The sequence below is a fragment of the Hydractinia symbiolongicarpus genome, chromosome 13 (assembly GCF_029227915.1).
Source record: "Hydractinia symbiolongicarpus strain clone_291-10 chromosome 13, HSymV2.1, whole genome shotgun sequence".
Classification (NCBI taxonomy): domain Eukaryota; kingdom Metazoa; phylum Cnidaria; class Hydrozoa; order Anthoathecata; family Hydractiniidae; genus Hydractinia; species Hydractinia symbiolongicarpus.
This window is the reverse complement of record NC_079887.1, coordinates 19599088-19614475: the sequence shown is the minus strand read 5'-3', so window position 1 is coordinate 19614475 and position 15388 is coordinate 19599088. Positions and strand designations below refer to the sequence as shown.

The following is a 15388-nucleotide window of genomic DNA, read 5'->3' as shown; positions in this document are numbered from 1 at the left end:
AGGTCTTCCGCTACCATGAAGGCTAGCGTCGTGGGATGATCTAAAGTCCACAAAAGGCCGTATTCTTTGTTCATGAAATTCATGATTCTGACTTTACTATCGTGACTTTCAGAATAATTGGCGATTTGCTCAAGATGGTCAATAGGCAGCATGGCATGCGAGCATAGTTCAATCGGCTGGCCTTCAACAGTTATAGCAACTTTCTCAATTTCAGGGCTGTGGAAGACTTCGTTTATGCCACTGTAAGGTTTACATTTTGCAGAATCTACGAACAGCAAAAAAACACCTTTAAAGCTCTTTCTGGAGTGTCAATCGTAATATAATAGTTTGTGTCCTCATTCTTCATGGCGGTTACCTTACTGCGCAGCACTCTCTCGAAAGGCAGCGCTAAACGATTATATCTGGATACCATAGCACCGGCAAGGCCCTTGTGGTTTGCTTTTAAAAATTGTATCGAAATATTGTTTTTTTATGTTGCATCAGCAGCTTCTGCAGCTGTGGGCCAAGAAGCAGCCCTACCATCATCTTTTATAACATCACCATAAGCTGCAAAGTGGAGAACAAACTGTAGTCTGTCATGTAGTCCTGGTTGGTAGAAAGGCAAGTGTGAGTTCAAACTCGTACCTAGAGGCATACAGAAGGTGTTCCCGCTGGCTGCGCCTATTGCCTTTTCTTCATCAGTGCTTGCATAGTCATTAGCCTGTAAAGTTCGTATTGTACTATCGTTTTGATTGATTCCCACTAGGATCAGGTTATTCTCACGTTCAAATTTAGGTATCCAAAAGGTCCTTGTATACGGCGAGCACCTTGTATCTGCACGATACTTTTTCCAATGTTGATGACGATGGTACGCTTGGTGTTTGAACCGGATAGCTCCAGATCGAACAGGAGCTAAGGCTGTTAGGTTAGCGGGAACAAGTTAAAGCACACATTTTAATGCGGATGTTGTAACACATTGACGATAATAATGATATTAAACTAAACAAATAAATATTTACAATTTAGAATGAAAATTATACATTGATTAGTACAAACGTAATAAATCGTGGTGAGATCAAGCGGGAACTAGGGACAAGACGCATACAAACCATGAGGTTCACGAATTATACCACGCCTAATAGGTAAAGTTAGATCAAGCGGGAACTAGGGACAAGACGCATACAAACCATGAGGTTTACGAATTATACCACGCCTAATAGGTAAAGTTAAGCAGCTCAAAAATCCTAAACGACATAAATGATGTCCAGGAAATCTGTGATGATATAAAAATGATGCCGTTGCTTGAAAATGTTTTATATGACACGGAAAGCCTCCTGTTAGAGACGTCCTTCAGCGGTGGCTATACGGAACGTGAACGAAGTAGGCTAAACATTGAACTCCAAACTCTGCAGGGTAACTTAAAGCTGCTAAAAAACAAGAAGGCCCAGCCAAGCGTGTCAGAGCAACAGCAAGATATTTAGAACGAATATATTGCAAGACCAGGGAGGATCTGGAAAAATTGCAGGATCAACCCATAGATTACTATCCTCCAAGGATAGTAATCAAGGATAGTAATCTATGGGTCCAGCCTGCAGCGTTTAAAAATACACTTAAGCTCGTTGACCGTGATGTGTCTCTTACTGAGAAGCTCAAGATTCTGTTCAAGGAGCAGGAAATAACGATCACATCAATTGTCACAGCCTTCCGGTTACTGTTTTCAACCATAGTGCTGGGGGTGCGGAAGTAGCAGTGGCAATAACAGTTTTTTTACAAAAACAACTTGAAAAAAATTGCTTGCTGGTAAATCCTACGCTTCTTTTACAGAATAGCTGCCAATGTGGTAGAGTGTGCGGCACGCCATTTGTATCTAGCTCTTTCGGCATTGTGGCTATTGTTGTGGGATATATGGGAAAGAAGAGGTAAAGTGCATTTTGCTACAAAGCTTTCAGTTTTTAGCCAGAGGTAGCTCAAAAGCGCTAGCTATACGAGAAATATTAATATACCAAACTTAATAAAAACTTCGAAAGAATGGGAATAAATACAGGTTGCTATAGCAGAATACTGCCTCGAAAACTACGTTCCTAGCTAAAATCTTAAAACTGTTTTGTTTAATATTTATACATGGCTAGAGAACGTGATAATATATTTAGATAGATGTGCATATTTTACATGGCTAGCCTCACAAATATCGAGGGATATACGCTGTCTATTATTTCCAGGAGGGGCCATGGCGTAGATGGAGAGTCCTAGAGTATTTAATGCTCATTTTGAGCTACGCAGACCCAATTAGAGCCCGCGCTCTACTAGACATCTCCCGGCAACATCCAACGGCCCACACAGTGTGCCATCTTCCCAATTTCCCTCACATGGCTTGGGTTAACCCGGGGCTATGGTAACATTCACTCGCTCATGTTGAATCGCCGTCAAGAGGAATCGAACCCGGTCTCCCGCACAGAGTGCGAGAGCTATAACCACTAATCTACGGCGCCACATGAGAATGCGTTAAGCCTGGCATTCTTTTGCAAGGATTTAAAAAATATGAAGGGGTGAAACGTTAAGGTGCAAAGTGCTTTAAAAGCAACCTCGTCCCCAGGACCTCTTTTCGCTTTTTTGATATCGGGGATGGCGCGAAGAAGAAGGCCCTGGACCCGGCCGCTTTCTCCACCCAGAAATCTTGGGTGTAGACTGCAGCGTCAGCACTTTTGCTAAATGTCGACAGTTCTTTATATGGATATGTGACATCCATATATGAAGTAAAACTAAGAATTTAAAATTTTTTTAAAAAGTGAACGGCGAGTTAAAGTGTTAAAAGGGTTCCGTTTTTCAAAGGACGTGGATATTCTGCCGGTACCGGCAGAATAAGTAGGGGTGTTTATTCTGCCGGCAGTAACCAACTACCGGCAGAATAAAGAGAGATAGTCTGCCGGCAGTAACTACCGGCAGAATAAAGGGGGCTATTAATTCTGCCGGCAGTAATCAACTACCGGCAGAATAAAGAGAGATATTAGTCTGCCGGCAGTAATAACGGAAATCACGATAAATACACCAAAAAGGTATTATTTTGCAAAAAGTAAATATAGTACATAATCCTCATTTTCAGATACAAGAAGCCCCACAGCAGCAACCTCGGTTCCACCCATGGAATCTTCAACCACCAACAAATAAACAGGAATTTTTAGTTCTGTCAACTTATATGTAGCATCAATGAAAAATATTTCAGCATATGCTGCCGTTACAATTTTCATGAAATCATCTTGAAAGAAAATCCCAATCAAATTTTTTTCTTCATCAGCATGAATGCTAACAGTGCAACCTACAGTAGATTTACAAATTGTTTACAAAGTGAAAATTTTATTGCAATCATGTTTACAGTATCAATTGGTAAGTCAAGAGTTAAACCTCTGTATTTTTAGAAATTCTCTTTCAAAATAGAAGCATGAAGGCTAAAAAAACCCAAAAGAGAAACAAAGAAGACAATAACTGCCCCATAATACAGAGTTGATAAATAAGTAAAACCAACCGTATTTATTTGTTAAAATATCTACAACTGAGTTTAGGTCGTTACGAGTTTTTTCTCTTTTGTTTTCTGCAGCGATGTTGGAAATATCTCGGAGTGTTACAACTTTCCCACATTCTCTCGAGAGTTCCTGCTGCAATAACTTTTTGTTGACATTCATCGAGAGCAGGTACTTAGCCTTTTCCTTGCTTTGGTCTGTGAGACGCCTTTGTTTTGGCAAGTGGTTGAACAACTTCTATGAAAAATATACCATTTAAATGTATTACATTATAACATTAACATTAAAAATCAAATTTATATTAAAAAGATTACTTTTAATTTTATTATGTATATACAGATAATAAATGAAGGCAGCAGGAATTGAACCCGCAACTGCAAGGCAAGAGCCATGCCGTTTTTCCGTTAAACTATACCTTCGAACATAACAATTTTTAAGTTGACTTTGTACATTATTTTTACGTCTTAAGTTATATATGACTGAACACTTTATTATTGTTACTATTATATTATTATTATTATATTATTAGGTTTCAATATTTTATTGTATTTATTATATAGTAGTCATTTATATGTAATTGTCAGTGTACAGCAATGTTTAATCTCTGAAATACGCCACAACAGGGTGGCGAAACGTCATAAAGGTAAATGATGTTTATCATAAAAATTGTACCACTGTGTGTAGCTAGCAGTTACCTGGTTGAGTTCATGATTATGTTTATCAACTATATCTTTTACTTCTAAAGTTTGGCCATCTGCAGATGCCCTAATCTTGATACTAAATGGGCAGTTATTCTTCAGTGTTCTGCAATAAAGAAAAAAGAACAGTAGCTAGCTAGGCTAGGTGAACACAGAGGAACAGAGCTTGCTAAACTAATACTATGCAGAAATTATTTTCAATAAAAAGCTAGAAATAAATAACTTATTGATATCTACTTACTGCGAGGAGCGTTTTCCTGAACTTTCTGAGTGAAATTTACGACCACCATGAACACAAGACAGTTTTAGCTCATAATATTTTAACTCAGGATTTAGTGTTTTCTTTACTCTCCCTTGAGAAGCTTTTATTGTCCGAGAATCTCTAATCCATAAATCTATGAAGTGTGATGCTTTAAAACGTTCTAATTTATTACATAAATCCTTATAGCTCGCAAACTTTTCACCAACAGTAAATGCACCATCAACATCATCCGCCATTACGATTATGTCTGAATGATGTTAAGTACGCGATTTGGCGGGAAATTTACTGCCGGCAGAATAATTTTCTTCCTTAACCAGCCGGTACCGTCCGACTAACGCGTGTTACTATTTCCGCCGGTACCGGCAGAATATACACTCCGTTTTTCAAAATGGACAAGATATTGCAATTATTTTGTAGATTGCAACAAACTTTTTTAATTAATAACATAAATAATATTATCTTAAAGCCACAGCAAGTTAAATGTTTCGAGCATCTTTTAAATGGATATGATGTTATTGGTGTTTTACCTACTGGATTTGGGAAATCCTTGTTGTTTCATTTGTTGGCAGACTTTTTGCCAAGAAAGAGTGTCCAAAATATAGTATTGGTGGTGTGCCCTCTTAATTCTATCATAGATGACCAGTTGAAAGTTTTAGAAGTGAGAGGTATTGGTGCTGGGGTGCTTCATTTGGAGCAAATAGTTGTGCCTGAAAAATTGTTTTCGTGTGATGAGAATGGTGAGCCTGAAATACCAATTTCAATTAAAAATGGCGAATTAAAACTCACCCAGAATCTCTGCTTAGTGTCAGAGGACGAGAATTGCTAAAAAGTTCTGTTTACCAAGAAAATGTTGTCAGTTGTGTTATAGATGAAGCATGTGGTAAGTAAAAACACTCCAGTGAATCATTTTTTTTTTGTGTTTTTTTTTAAAAAAAGACAGGACTGGCGAACACTTTTATGCTAGAAACGAATTTTAAAATGTTTGTTATGCGACAATGTAAAACTTTATTTTGGATGTTGTCTCCACTTCACGAATCAATTCGCCTACTCTGACTTTGTCAATGGTGAACTCAAGCTTCCAGTGTGTATTTTTAATTATTATAAACAAAATATTTTTTCTCTCTCTACTTAAAACTACATATATACATACATACTATATATTATAAATAAAACTATGCCGTTCAAGTAAATTCATAAATTTAAAACTTTGTATATTGCTACATAAAATAACATATATATAATGTGTATCTTTAAAAAATATAAACTTTTAATGTGCTTTATTTGATTTATAGGGGTGAGGATTTCCGAAAAATTTTTAGCGAGTTGTCTACGTTAAAGGCACTTTTCCCAGATGCTGTTACCTTGGCTCTAACCGCTACTGCTACACCAGACACTGTAGAATATTTGATTAAATCGCTCGCCCTTATTACGTATATATAAAGTCATTGCTGTATCGCCAAATCGAAAAAATGTGTATTTAAAAACATACAAAGACGCCCAAACTCTAACTTGGGTTTGAAAGGATTTGAAGTTATTCTCAAACCTTTGGCTGAAAAATTAAACATGCAAAGAGAACACTATCCCATGACAATAATTTACATGCATTTAAGATATTGTGGATATGGGTACAAATTATTTAAAAATGTTATGAGAAATCATTATGTTGGTGACAATATTTGTCCTAGAGCAAGATTGTTTGCACAGTTTCATGCTTCTTGTACTACACAAATGAAAGAGGATATATTGAAGGAGTTAAAGAAGTCAGATTCACGAATTAGAGTAGTATTTGCTACAACTGCTCTAGGTATGGGTGTTGATGCTCCAAATATATCTAATATTATTCACTTAAGTCCTCCATCAACATTAGAGTCATTTGTGCAAGAAATTGGAAGAGGAGGAAGAAATGGTGTAGCTTGTGATTCACTTTTATATTTCAACAATTCTGATTTGGCATCTAAGTATATAAGTGAGTTAATGAAAAAATACTGTGTATGGGATAGATGTCTCAGAGTATTTTTGCTAAACTATTTTGGATTTAAGAGTAAAACTCAGATAAACTGTTGCAAGAACTGTAATGTTGGTGCTGATTCCACAATTGATATCAAATTAAACGCACTTGACGACAATAAGAAGATAGCACGCAACATAGTTGGGGCTGATATGGAGATGCTTAAAGTAGAATTGTTAAAAACGGTTGAAGATATCAATTCTGATGAAAACGTGATGTTTCCTTTCCACAGTAAAATTAACACTAACATTGTAAATGAAATCCTGAGAGAATTAGCATTTATTTCTTGTGAATCAGACTTACTTTTTATGTTTGGTATTTGGAATGAAAGGTGTTCTAACGAATTATATGCTTTAATAGACAAATATGCACCTAAAATAGGTTAGTAAAAAACATAATATATATATATACCATGGTATGACAAAGTTGGTGAAATCTGCAATTTCATCCACAAAAAAAATTCAATTAGCCAAAATGCCAAATTTTGTCAGCTTATGGGTATATATATATATATGTTAAACAAAGGAAATTAGTTGCTTGTGCTTTTCTACCCATAAATGAAAATCAGCTATATATAAATAACGCAAGGGCGATCTTTTAATGTTAGGAAAACTGTGATGTTTTCGTCCGTTTATGTAGTTAATGGCATTGTAGTCATTCCGTGCTTAGCTCTCGTTGAGGTCGGACGTATCTAAAACGCTCCGGTCTTGGCGCGCTAAGTCGAAGAAAGAAAAAAGAAGACTAAAGCTTGAAGAGCTCCTGCTTTGACAGCTAAGTCCTTTTTGATTTATTATATACTGTACTGCCTTCTTTACCTCATTTATATCTATTCATTTCTTTAATTTGTTGTTTTGTAAGTTTTTTAAATTATTGTTTTTGTTAATAAATTGTTTTTATCCCAGTCAGTTTTTTATCCATCTATCATCTAATATGGTAGCTTTGCTGTGTTGTGGGTTCCTGCTGCTCCTTCTGTGTAACATCGTAAGGAAATGGGCTTGCCTCAGATCCTTCAAACATAGTTTTGGAAGAGCACATAACCGTAGAATGATCTCTCTACGACTTAAAAATAACTTTACTCAGGTAGGAAACCCCACATTTACGCTAAAACTGATTTTTGTGTTCGTTGTATTTTTGAGCAATACAAAACCTTCGTTCAAAAGTAGCTCACCCAACAACAACGAAATGAGTCGACTTGATAGGAGTTTCTTTTCTATCTCTTCACTTGATGCCTGCAATAGAGTTTCTGAAAGCCAGCTCACTCTCCAATTAAAATTAATGGCTTTATCAAAACTTAAGCCAAGCAGGCACAAGTTTTTCTATTTTTTAATCCTCTTGTCAGGGGACATCTGCCTCAACCCAGGTCCTGTTAAGTATCCCTGTTCTTTATGCTTAAAACCTGTGGCAAAAACACACAAAGCACTTTCTTGGAACAAGTGTGGATTATGGTCTCAAAAAAAATGTGAGCGTATTTCTGATAAAAAATATCAACAATTTATGAAGACTCCTGAAGATAAACTGTTTTTCGTTTGCAGTCCCTGTCTTTATCGTAATTTGCCCTTTGCTAATGAGGAGTCATTTGGTGACGAAATTCCGGACAACATCAATATTACTATTGATGAAAACTTTGATTTTGAGGCAATCAGAAATGGGAAGGGCTTAAAAATGGCCCATCTCAACATTAATGGTCTGTCATCCAAACTAGACTATGTTAAACTTCTGCTACATCAAACAAAACTTGATGTATTCTCCATCTGTGAAACCAAAATTGATGACACCATCACTGACAATGACGTTAAAATTGATGGCTATGTTTGTTATAGGAATGATCGGAATAGACGAGGTGGGGGTGTTCTAATTTTTGTTAATGAAAACTTGGATAGCCACCTTTTGAAACACCTTTACTTCGAAAATGTTGAATCACTATGGGTGAAAGTGTGCCTGAAAAAAACTAAACCTATTTACGTGTGTGGGGTTTACAGGCCACCTGGAGGTAGTGATTTGCAGAGTACCGAAAACCTGTGTACTCATTTTAAACAGTGTTTTAACAAGTTCCCAAAAGAAAAAAAAGTTTTTATCTTGGGAGATTTTAACTGTAACATGCTTTCAAAATATGCTCTTTCCTCCAAAATAAAGGAATTATGCTCCACTCTTTTCCTAAAACAACATATTACGGAGCCAACTCGTGTTACTGAAAATAGTAGCACTCTTATAGACTTGATACTTTCTAACAGTTCTTGTATTTCTAAAACTGGTGTCATGGATTTAGGCATCAGTGATCACAATTTAGTTTATGTGATCAGAAAATTCAAAAGGCCAAAATTTGAACCTAAAACATGCAAGGTTCGTAGCTACAAGAACTTCAGTGAAGAGGCTTTTCTGAAGGACCTCAGGAATTTAGACTGGTCATATTTTAATAATTATGATGACCTTGATAAAGCATGTGAGAAACTGAATAAAAATGTTAAAACAGTGGCTGACAAACATGCCCCTTTCAAAACACATAGATTTTCTGGCCGTGTTGAGGCATGGGTCACTGATGAATTAATAATAGCCATCAAAGAAAGAGACTTCTTGAAACGGAAAGCATCAAAAACAAAATCCATCATAGACTGGGAAGCTTTCAAACAAAAAAGGAACCAGGTAATAGGTCTCAAAAATCGACTCAAAAACGAGTACTATAATGACGTTTTGCAGGACTTTCAAAAACGGCTAAAACAACTTTGGAAAACCCTAAAAAAACTGGTTCCTGATAAGTCAGGCAATACTACCTCGATAAAACGAGTAGTCCAAAACGATGGTACAGAAACTTCTCACCCAAAAGAAATTTCCAACACATTCAATTCATTTTTTGTCAGTGTTGGTGCCAAACTAGCCTCTAAATTTTCTTCTGACACTACTAATGTTAATCCACCTGTTAGCGGACACGATTTTCGGTGGGCTCGTATTGAGACCAAAAGTGTCGAAAAAATAATTAGATCACTAAAACTTAATAAAGCTACAGGCTTGGACGGAATTGGTTCACGACTGCTAAAAGCAGGTTCGTCAGTTTTAAGTATTTATTTATCAAGTCTTTTCAACAAATCTTTATTTACTGGTTATGTACCTAAATGTTGGAAGACTAAAAGGGTCTCGCCTATTTTTAAAAGTGGCAATAAAACAGATCCTACTAATTATCGGCCTATCTCCATTTTGCCAATTCCTATGAAAATTTTTGAAAAGTTAGTGCATGAGCAAATGTCTCATTTTATTTCTGAGCACAACTTCCTGAATGACAGACAGTCCGGATTTCGAAAACTCTTTTCCACAGAAACTGCAGTAGTCGATGTCTCTGATTTTATTCTTACTGAGCTCGACCAACATAACTTTGTTTGTGCTGTGCTCATTGACCTTAAAAAAGCTTTTGACACTGTTGATCATAAAATTTTGTTAAAAAAACTATGGTGTTTTGGCATCAGAGATGCTGCCTTTGACTGGTTCGAGTCCTACTTAACGGACCGAATGCAGCCGACTCTTGTAAACGACACAGGATCAGATCTGCTTCATGAAGACGCTTTTGGGGTGCCGCAGGGATCTGTGTTGGGGCCCCTGCTCTTTCTTTTGTATATTGATGACTTAAAATCTGTCATCAATTCAAACTACCACCATCTATATGCGGATGATACAATAATTATTTCGTCTCATAAAAACTTGGATACCCTTGTCTCCCAGGTCGAGTTAGAACTTTCGCAAGTCGACCTCTGGCTGAATAATAACAAAATGACTATTAATACGGACAAAACTGAAACAATCTTTTTCGGCAACCACAGCCAGTTAAAAAAAGTTGAGAACAAAACTATCAACTATATGGGTATTCCTTTGAAGAGGAGCGAAAAAGTTAAATATCTTGGGGTAACATTTGATCAAAAAATGCAATGGGAAAAGCACATTAATGACATAAATAGAAAAATACTAATTAAATATTCTAAAATTAGAACCATTGCATCCTGTTTAACACCTCACACAAAAAACCTTTTAATTAATGCACTTGTCATGCCATATTTCAACTACTGCTCCTCGGCATGGGCTTGTGCCACCCAAGGTAGATTGGGAAAACTAGAAAAACGATTAAAATGTGTCCGTACTTTCTTGGGAAAGAGAGGGAATATTCAATGAATAATTTACTCATCAAAAACGATGCCATATTAGTTTTCAAAGCCATGAATCACATTGCTCCTGATTACATGCGCTCAAAATTCCTTTTGACAAAAAACTGTCATAATCATCAAACAAGAGGAGCTTCAAAAAACAGGTTCACACTTCCCTTGGTCAACATGGAATTTGGCAAAAAAGCCTTCCCATTTAGAGCTGCAAAAGTGTGGAATAATCTTCCAGACCAAGTGACCTGTGATGGAAGTCTGCTTTCGTTTAAGACTTCCATCTCTAATGTATTTGGCAAATTCTAATGGAGATCACTTTTTAATTTTTTAATTTTTGTTTTTTATTCTTTTTCTTTTCAATTTTCACAGATTATAAATGTTACTATGTTTGATTGAGCTGAGGCAGTCTAAGGTTTATCATTTTTTGTTTCTTTTTTGTTCTAGTGGCCCCCAGTGGAAACAATCCACTAACTATAGGTTTTTGTGATTTTCTGGGCTAGCCACTTTAAATATTTATTATTATTATTATTATTATTATTATTATTATTATTATTATTATTATTATTATTATTATTATTATTATTATTATTAAATGGATCAAGCAGTTAAACTCACCCATCGAAAACACCGGAATGCAGAAAGTACTAGTTCTTCAGAAATATGTAAAATGTACAAAACACAATTAAAAACATACAAAACCCTTACTAGCTATATACATACAAGTGTAGCAATAAGTCTTAAAGCAAGCATAATAAAAATCTATACGTAATATAAAGGTACTATAAATATATACAGGGTCTATAATGGTGCTTATGACTATGAGCTAAAAAAGTCCTCGTTAGGGATAAATGAACTAGGAGCAAGAATCTGTGTCACTGCAGGAAAAATCATATCTGAATGCGACTAGTAAAAGTGAAAACACATGTAGAAGGGAGGGAGGCGGTGCTGAAAAGGCTGAAGAACTGAAAAGGAAGATGCTATGCACATGGCTCTTTTATACCACCTTGCAATGCATCATGGAATGCCAAGGGGGATGTCCCTGAGCACATGGTGAAGTGAGACAACTTCAATGTGAGTCTGAAGGTGTATCACTGGGGGAATTTAAACCCTTATAAACACAAGTATTTATAAGAGCATATTAAATCTTTTATCATTTCTTTTTCATCATACTGTCAGTCGTTGTATGATGTGTCGATGATGCATGTATTTTAGCATTTTGATCAAAATTTTCCACAATCTCTTTAATTCCATTTGCTGCCTTGCTGATTTTGCTGATAGATTTCACTGACTTATTTGCCCCATTCTCTGAACAATCTATTCATTATTTCTTGTACCAAATTGTCCTCTACATTATTTCCTTTCCCACCTTTCCAGTTGCTAAAAAAACCCCACTTAAACTCCTCAGAAAGTCTGGGAGTTAATAAGCATTCCATCTGAGCTATGCTGAAAAACATCTCAATAGCATATTTGCTGTAAGCTCCTAATGATTTGAAGACAACCAAAAGTAATTTTTGGTTAATAAGATTTCTGTCTCCATCTCCCTCTTTTGCTGTGTCTTTTAGCTGCATCAGTAAGAGAGTTAAAAAAATTGTGCATAGGCCATAGTTCTGTACATAGTCATCTTCATTAGTGACAAATTTTTGAAGAACGTATGTGTCGACAAACTCAGTTAAAACGTGATCAAAATACTGATGTTTTTCTTCTGTAGACTTATGTGCCAGATTAGGTGGATAACAATGGATAGTCGGTTTATCATCTAGATTAGTCATACCAAAGAATTTTATTGCAGCAGTTACAATATATGCCTTTCCCATGCTTAAAAATTATTCTTCACTGCCATCATATGAGTCAAGAACTTTGGAGGGTATTGCATTTTTTCGATTAAATTTTTCTCTAAAACATTTCAAAGTTCCTTGTTGATTGACAGAATCACCTTGATGTAATAAGTGGTAGAAATATTGAAGAAGAGAAGCCTTGCAATGCCACATTACAGGCTTAAAAGGCGAGCAATGTTCAAAGCGATCTGTAGGAGTGTGTGATCCAGCCAGTAAGTCTTTGGCACCTGCAAAACGCACACGTGTTAACTGGTCTCCGGAAAATGGAATTTTCATTTCCTTCATTACATCACCTTCTGTAAACAACGTATGTGATTGTTTCTGACCAACCGAAGCAGGTTCTTCAGGCAGTGGTGGATGTTCCCGATTGGGTAAATTTTGCAACAAGCCAGCTTTACTATATAGTTCTGCAATCCAGTCCTCATATGTCCTTAGTATTTTCACACAGTCACCATATTTGTTCTCATTTGCATCCATTATTGGCATTGAAACAATGAATGATTTTTTGCTCAAATTTTTCGTGTACTTGTGTTCTATGTGGCTAGGAACAATTTGCTTAAAGATACTGAACTTTGGAAAGAATTGCAGAAGCACTCGAGCGATGAGAATTTTTGTTGTGCTAATGTAGGCTTTCCATTCTGCTTGATTTAAGGTAAATTTACTTTTAAGAACTGTTGTGATATCTGCCCTTGGTGTAACATTTGGAAAATTAGTGAAGTTGATACGATTTTCCAGAAAATTGGTGGCAAATAGGTGTAGATCTTCATTATCGTTATCACTTCTCATATGTCCTTTCAAAATTCTTAAATCAAAGTTATCGCCTGTTCCCCGAAATGTACAACCTGCTTTTATTTTTGCAATTGTCGAGTCAAGAAAATGCCCACTAATTAATTCCAACAAATTGGTCTTTTTTGAAGGAGACAAACAAATGCCAAGCTTGTTTAGTCGGATTTGCAGCTAAATGCAAAATGTATGCATGAGATAAATTACACCTTTTTTATATATAAGCCTAGTGTATTTTGAGCACAGCCTTAACATATGCTTACTTTTTCTTATATATGCTTATGATGCTTACATTTTTGACACACCAAATCTATTTTGGTTTGGAAAGAGACATTGGTGTTCTTGATATTTTGTTCCTTTTTATTTTTTTAATTGTTCTGTAAACTTTTAGGAAAATTTTATGTTCTATAATTTTTTTTAGATAAATATGAAAGTATATATATGTTAAACCTTACCTGTTTGCTGGATCCACCTTCAATCAGCAAAACACTATTGATTCTCTAAATTAAACTGAGTTCATGCCATCTGTTTTTTATCAAGATTGCATATAAAAAACAATACTGTATTTTTAGCTCATTCGAAGAGTCAGCAATATCACATGACAACAAAAGGAAAATTACCACTTAATTCCTTCCACAATTCATCTGTTGTATGGCTTGACAACTGTGTATAATCCTTACTAAGTAATACAGATGAGTTGCCTTTCCTTTTACACAGTTTCTTGCCAGCATTATTGATTTTAGTTGTTATGTCCTTTTTGAGTAATATATCCATTTGCGGTACATGTGTGATAACATGTGATAAAGCAGATGGCTGATTGGTATGGATTGCTCTCATAATGGCATTTTGCTGATATATATTAAAAGGTTCAGATAAAAGTTTGTCACTGTCTTTATTATATACAGATTTAATATTTATTGTTGATGTGTTGTTGTAAATATCCTGTGTTGCTATATTGTTGTTTGATTTTTCTTCAGATTTATTGTCAGAAACAGACATTTGTAACCTTTTTCTTGGTTGATTTAAACATTGTGTAGTGTCCAATAACACCTTTTTTTTTGTCCTGGTCTTTCCTGGGTGAAAAAGTGTTCAGCCGCTTATTGGAAACTTTTTGTCGGAGCTCGATTTGATTAGTTTGACATGACCTTCGAAATTCCCACATTTCATTTATAAACGTGTGACAGTTTCTACATATTAACTTTGTTAAAAAATCCTCTTGTGTAATATCAAGTCCTCATGTTCTAATAATTTTTTGTTGCAATTGTTTTTCTTTTGCTTTATTTGAAAATATATTCACCATATGCTTTTTTTGGAAGGCTTTGGCACATACCCTGCAATGACATTCATCGTATTCTTTTCGTACATATAACTTCTTTGGTGTAGTTTGTACCTAAAAATATAATAAAATTTTTTTCCTCAATTTTAAAAAAAATGTAAGCTAGTTATAGGCAAAAAGTATATATACTTTACCTTGTTATTTTCTTTGTTCATTCTGAATTAAGTTTTTGGGATTACCAATTTGAAAATACCTTGTAGAGTACACAAACCTACTATTTCTCGCTATATTACTCTTAATTATTTTATAGATATCCTATCATCTAGCTAATCACAACACCTACATTGGCAAAATATTTTTACTGCTAGCTGGTACTGAGCTTGCAACATATTTGCAAAACTACATATTAACAACAAACCATTATTTTTCTTGTAAATAGCTAGCTACATAAATATCTCTATTCATTTCTGTAGAAAAACCAATTATAACATTTTAGTTTATATTTTCAGAATGAAAAAATTGCCTCTTCTTTTTATTTTATTTTCCATCCAAGTTTCTTTTCCCATGTGCGCACCAGACACTCAACCAGACAGAGGGGCTACCATTTTTGTTTATAACTTGATGATACGGGCGACTCGTCTCCCTCGCGGAATGTTTATAAATTTTAAGCATAATTAGTGAAAGTGAGGCTACCAATCATATTGCAAATCCGACCGGCGGGGACCAGGGCCTTCTTCTTCGCGCCATCCCCGATATCAAAAAAGCGAAAAGAGGTCCTGGGGACGAGGTTGCTTTAAAAGATTAAGTGTGTAAAACCAATCCGTCCTGAAGGTCTCGTGGTTGTGATATTCTGGTAATCTCATGGACGCATCGGCCAAAACTTAAACAACAGGTTG

General features: G+C 35.6%; 2 protein-coding genes across 3 annotated transcripts; both read left to right on the top strand.

The window, feature by feature from the left end:
* Positions 1 to 4774: 4774 nt before the first annotated feature.
* Positions 4775 to 7240, top strand: LOC130624131 (ATP-dependent DNA helicase RecQ-like). 2 transcript variants are annotated; one of them, XM_057439699.1, is made up of 3 exons: positions 4775 to 5334; positions 5747 to 6843; positions 7102 to 7240. In XM_057439699.1, the coding sequence occupies exons 2-3, from the start codon at positions 6018 to 6020 to the stop codon at positions 7155 to 7157; spliced, it is 882 nt and encodes a 293-aa protein (XP_057295682.1). In that variant the 5' UTR covers positions 4775 to 5334; positions 5747 to 6017; the 3' UTR covers positions 7158 to 7240. The 2 variants fall into 2 exon arrangements, with proteins under 2 accessions (XP_057295682.1, XP_057295683.1); XM_057439700.1 differs by having other exon boundaries at positions 7070 to 7208.
* LOC130623171 (ATP-dependent DNA helicase Q4-like) lies at positions 4843 to 5280 on the top strand. The gene has a single exon (XM_057438657.1). It carries the CDS (start codon positions 4843 to 4845, stop codon positions 5278 to 5280), a length of 438 nt encoding a protein of 145 aa, XP_057294640.1.
* Positions 7241 to 15388: the final 8148 nt, after the last annotated feature.

Excerpts from the sequence above, each read along its gene's own strand:
- LOC130623171 (XM_057438657.1), top strand. The coding sequence starts at position 4,843 with ATGGACAAGATATTGCAATTATTTTGTAGATTGCAACAAACTTTTTTA.
- LOC130624131 (XM_057439699.1), top strand. The coding sequence starts at position 6,018 with ATGCAAAGAGAACACTATCCCATGACAATAATTTACATGCATTTAAGA. Across the intron at positions 6,844-7,101 it reads CAAATATGCACCTAAAATAG|TTAATGGCATTGTAGTCATT; the intron begins GTTAGTAAAAAA and ends CCGTTTATGTAG.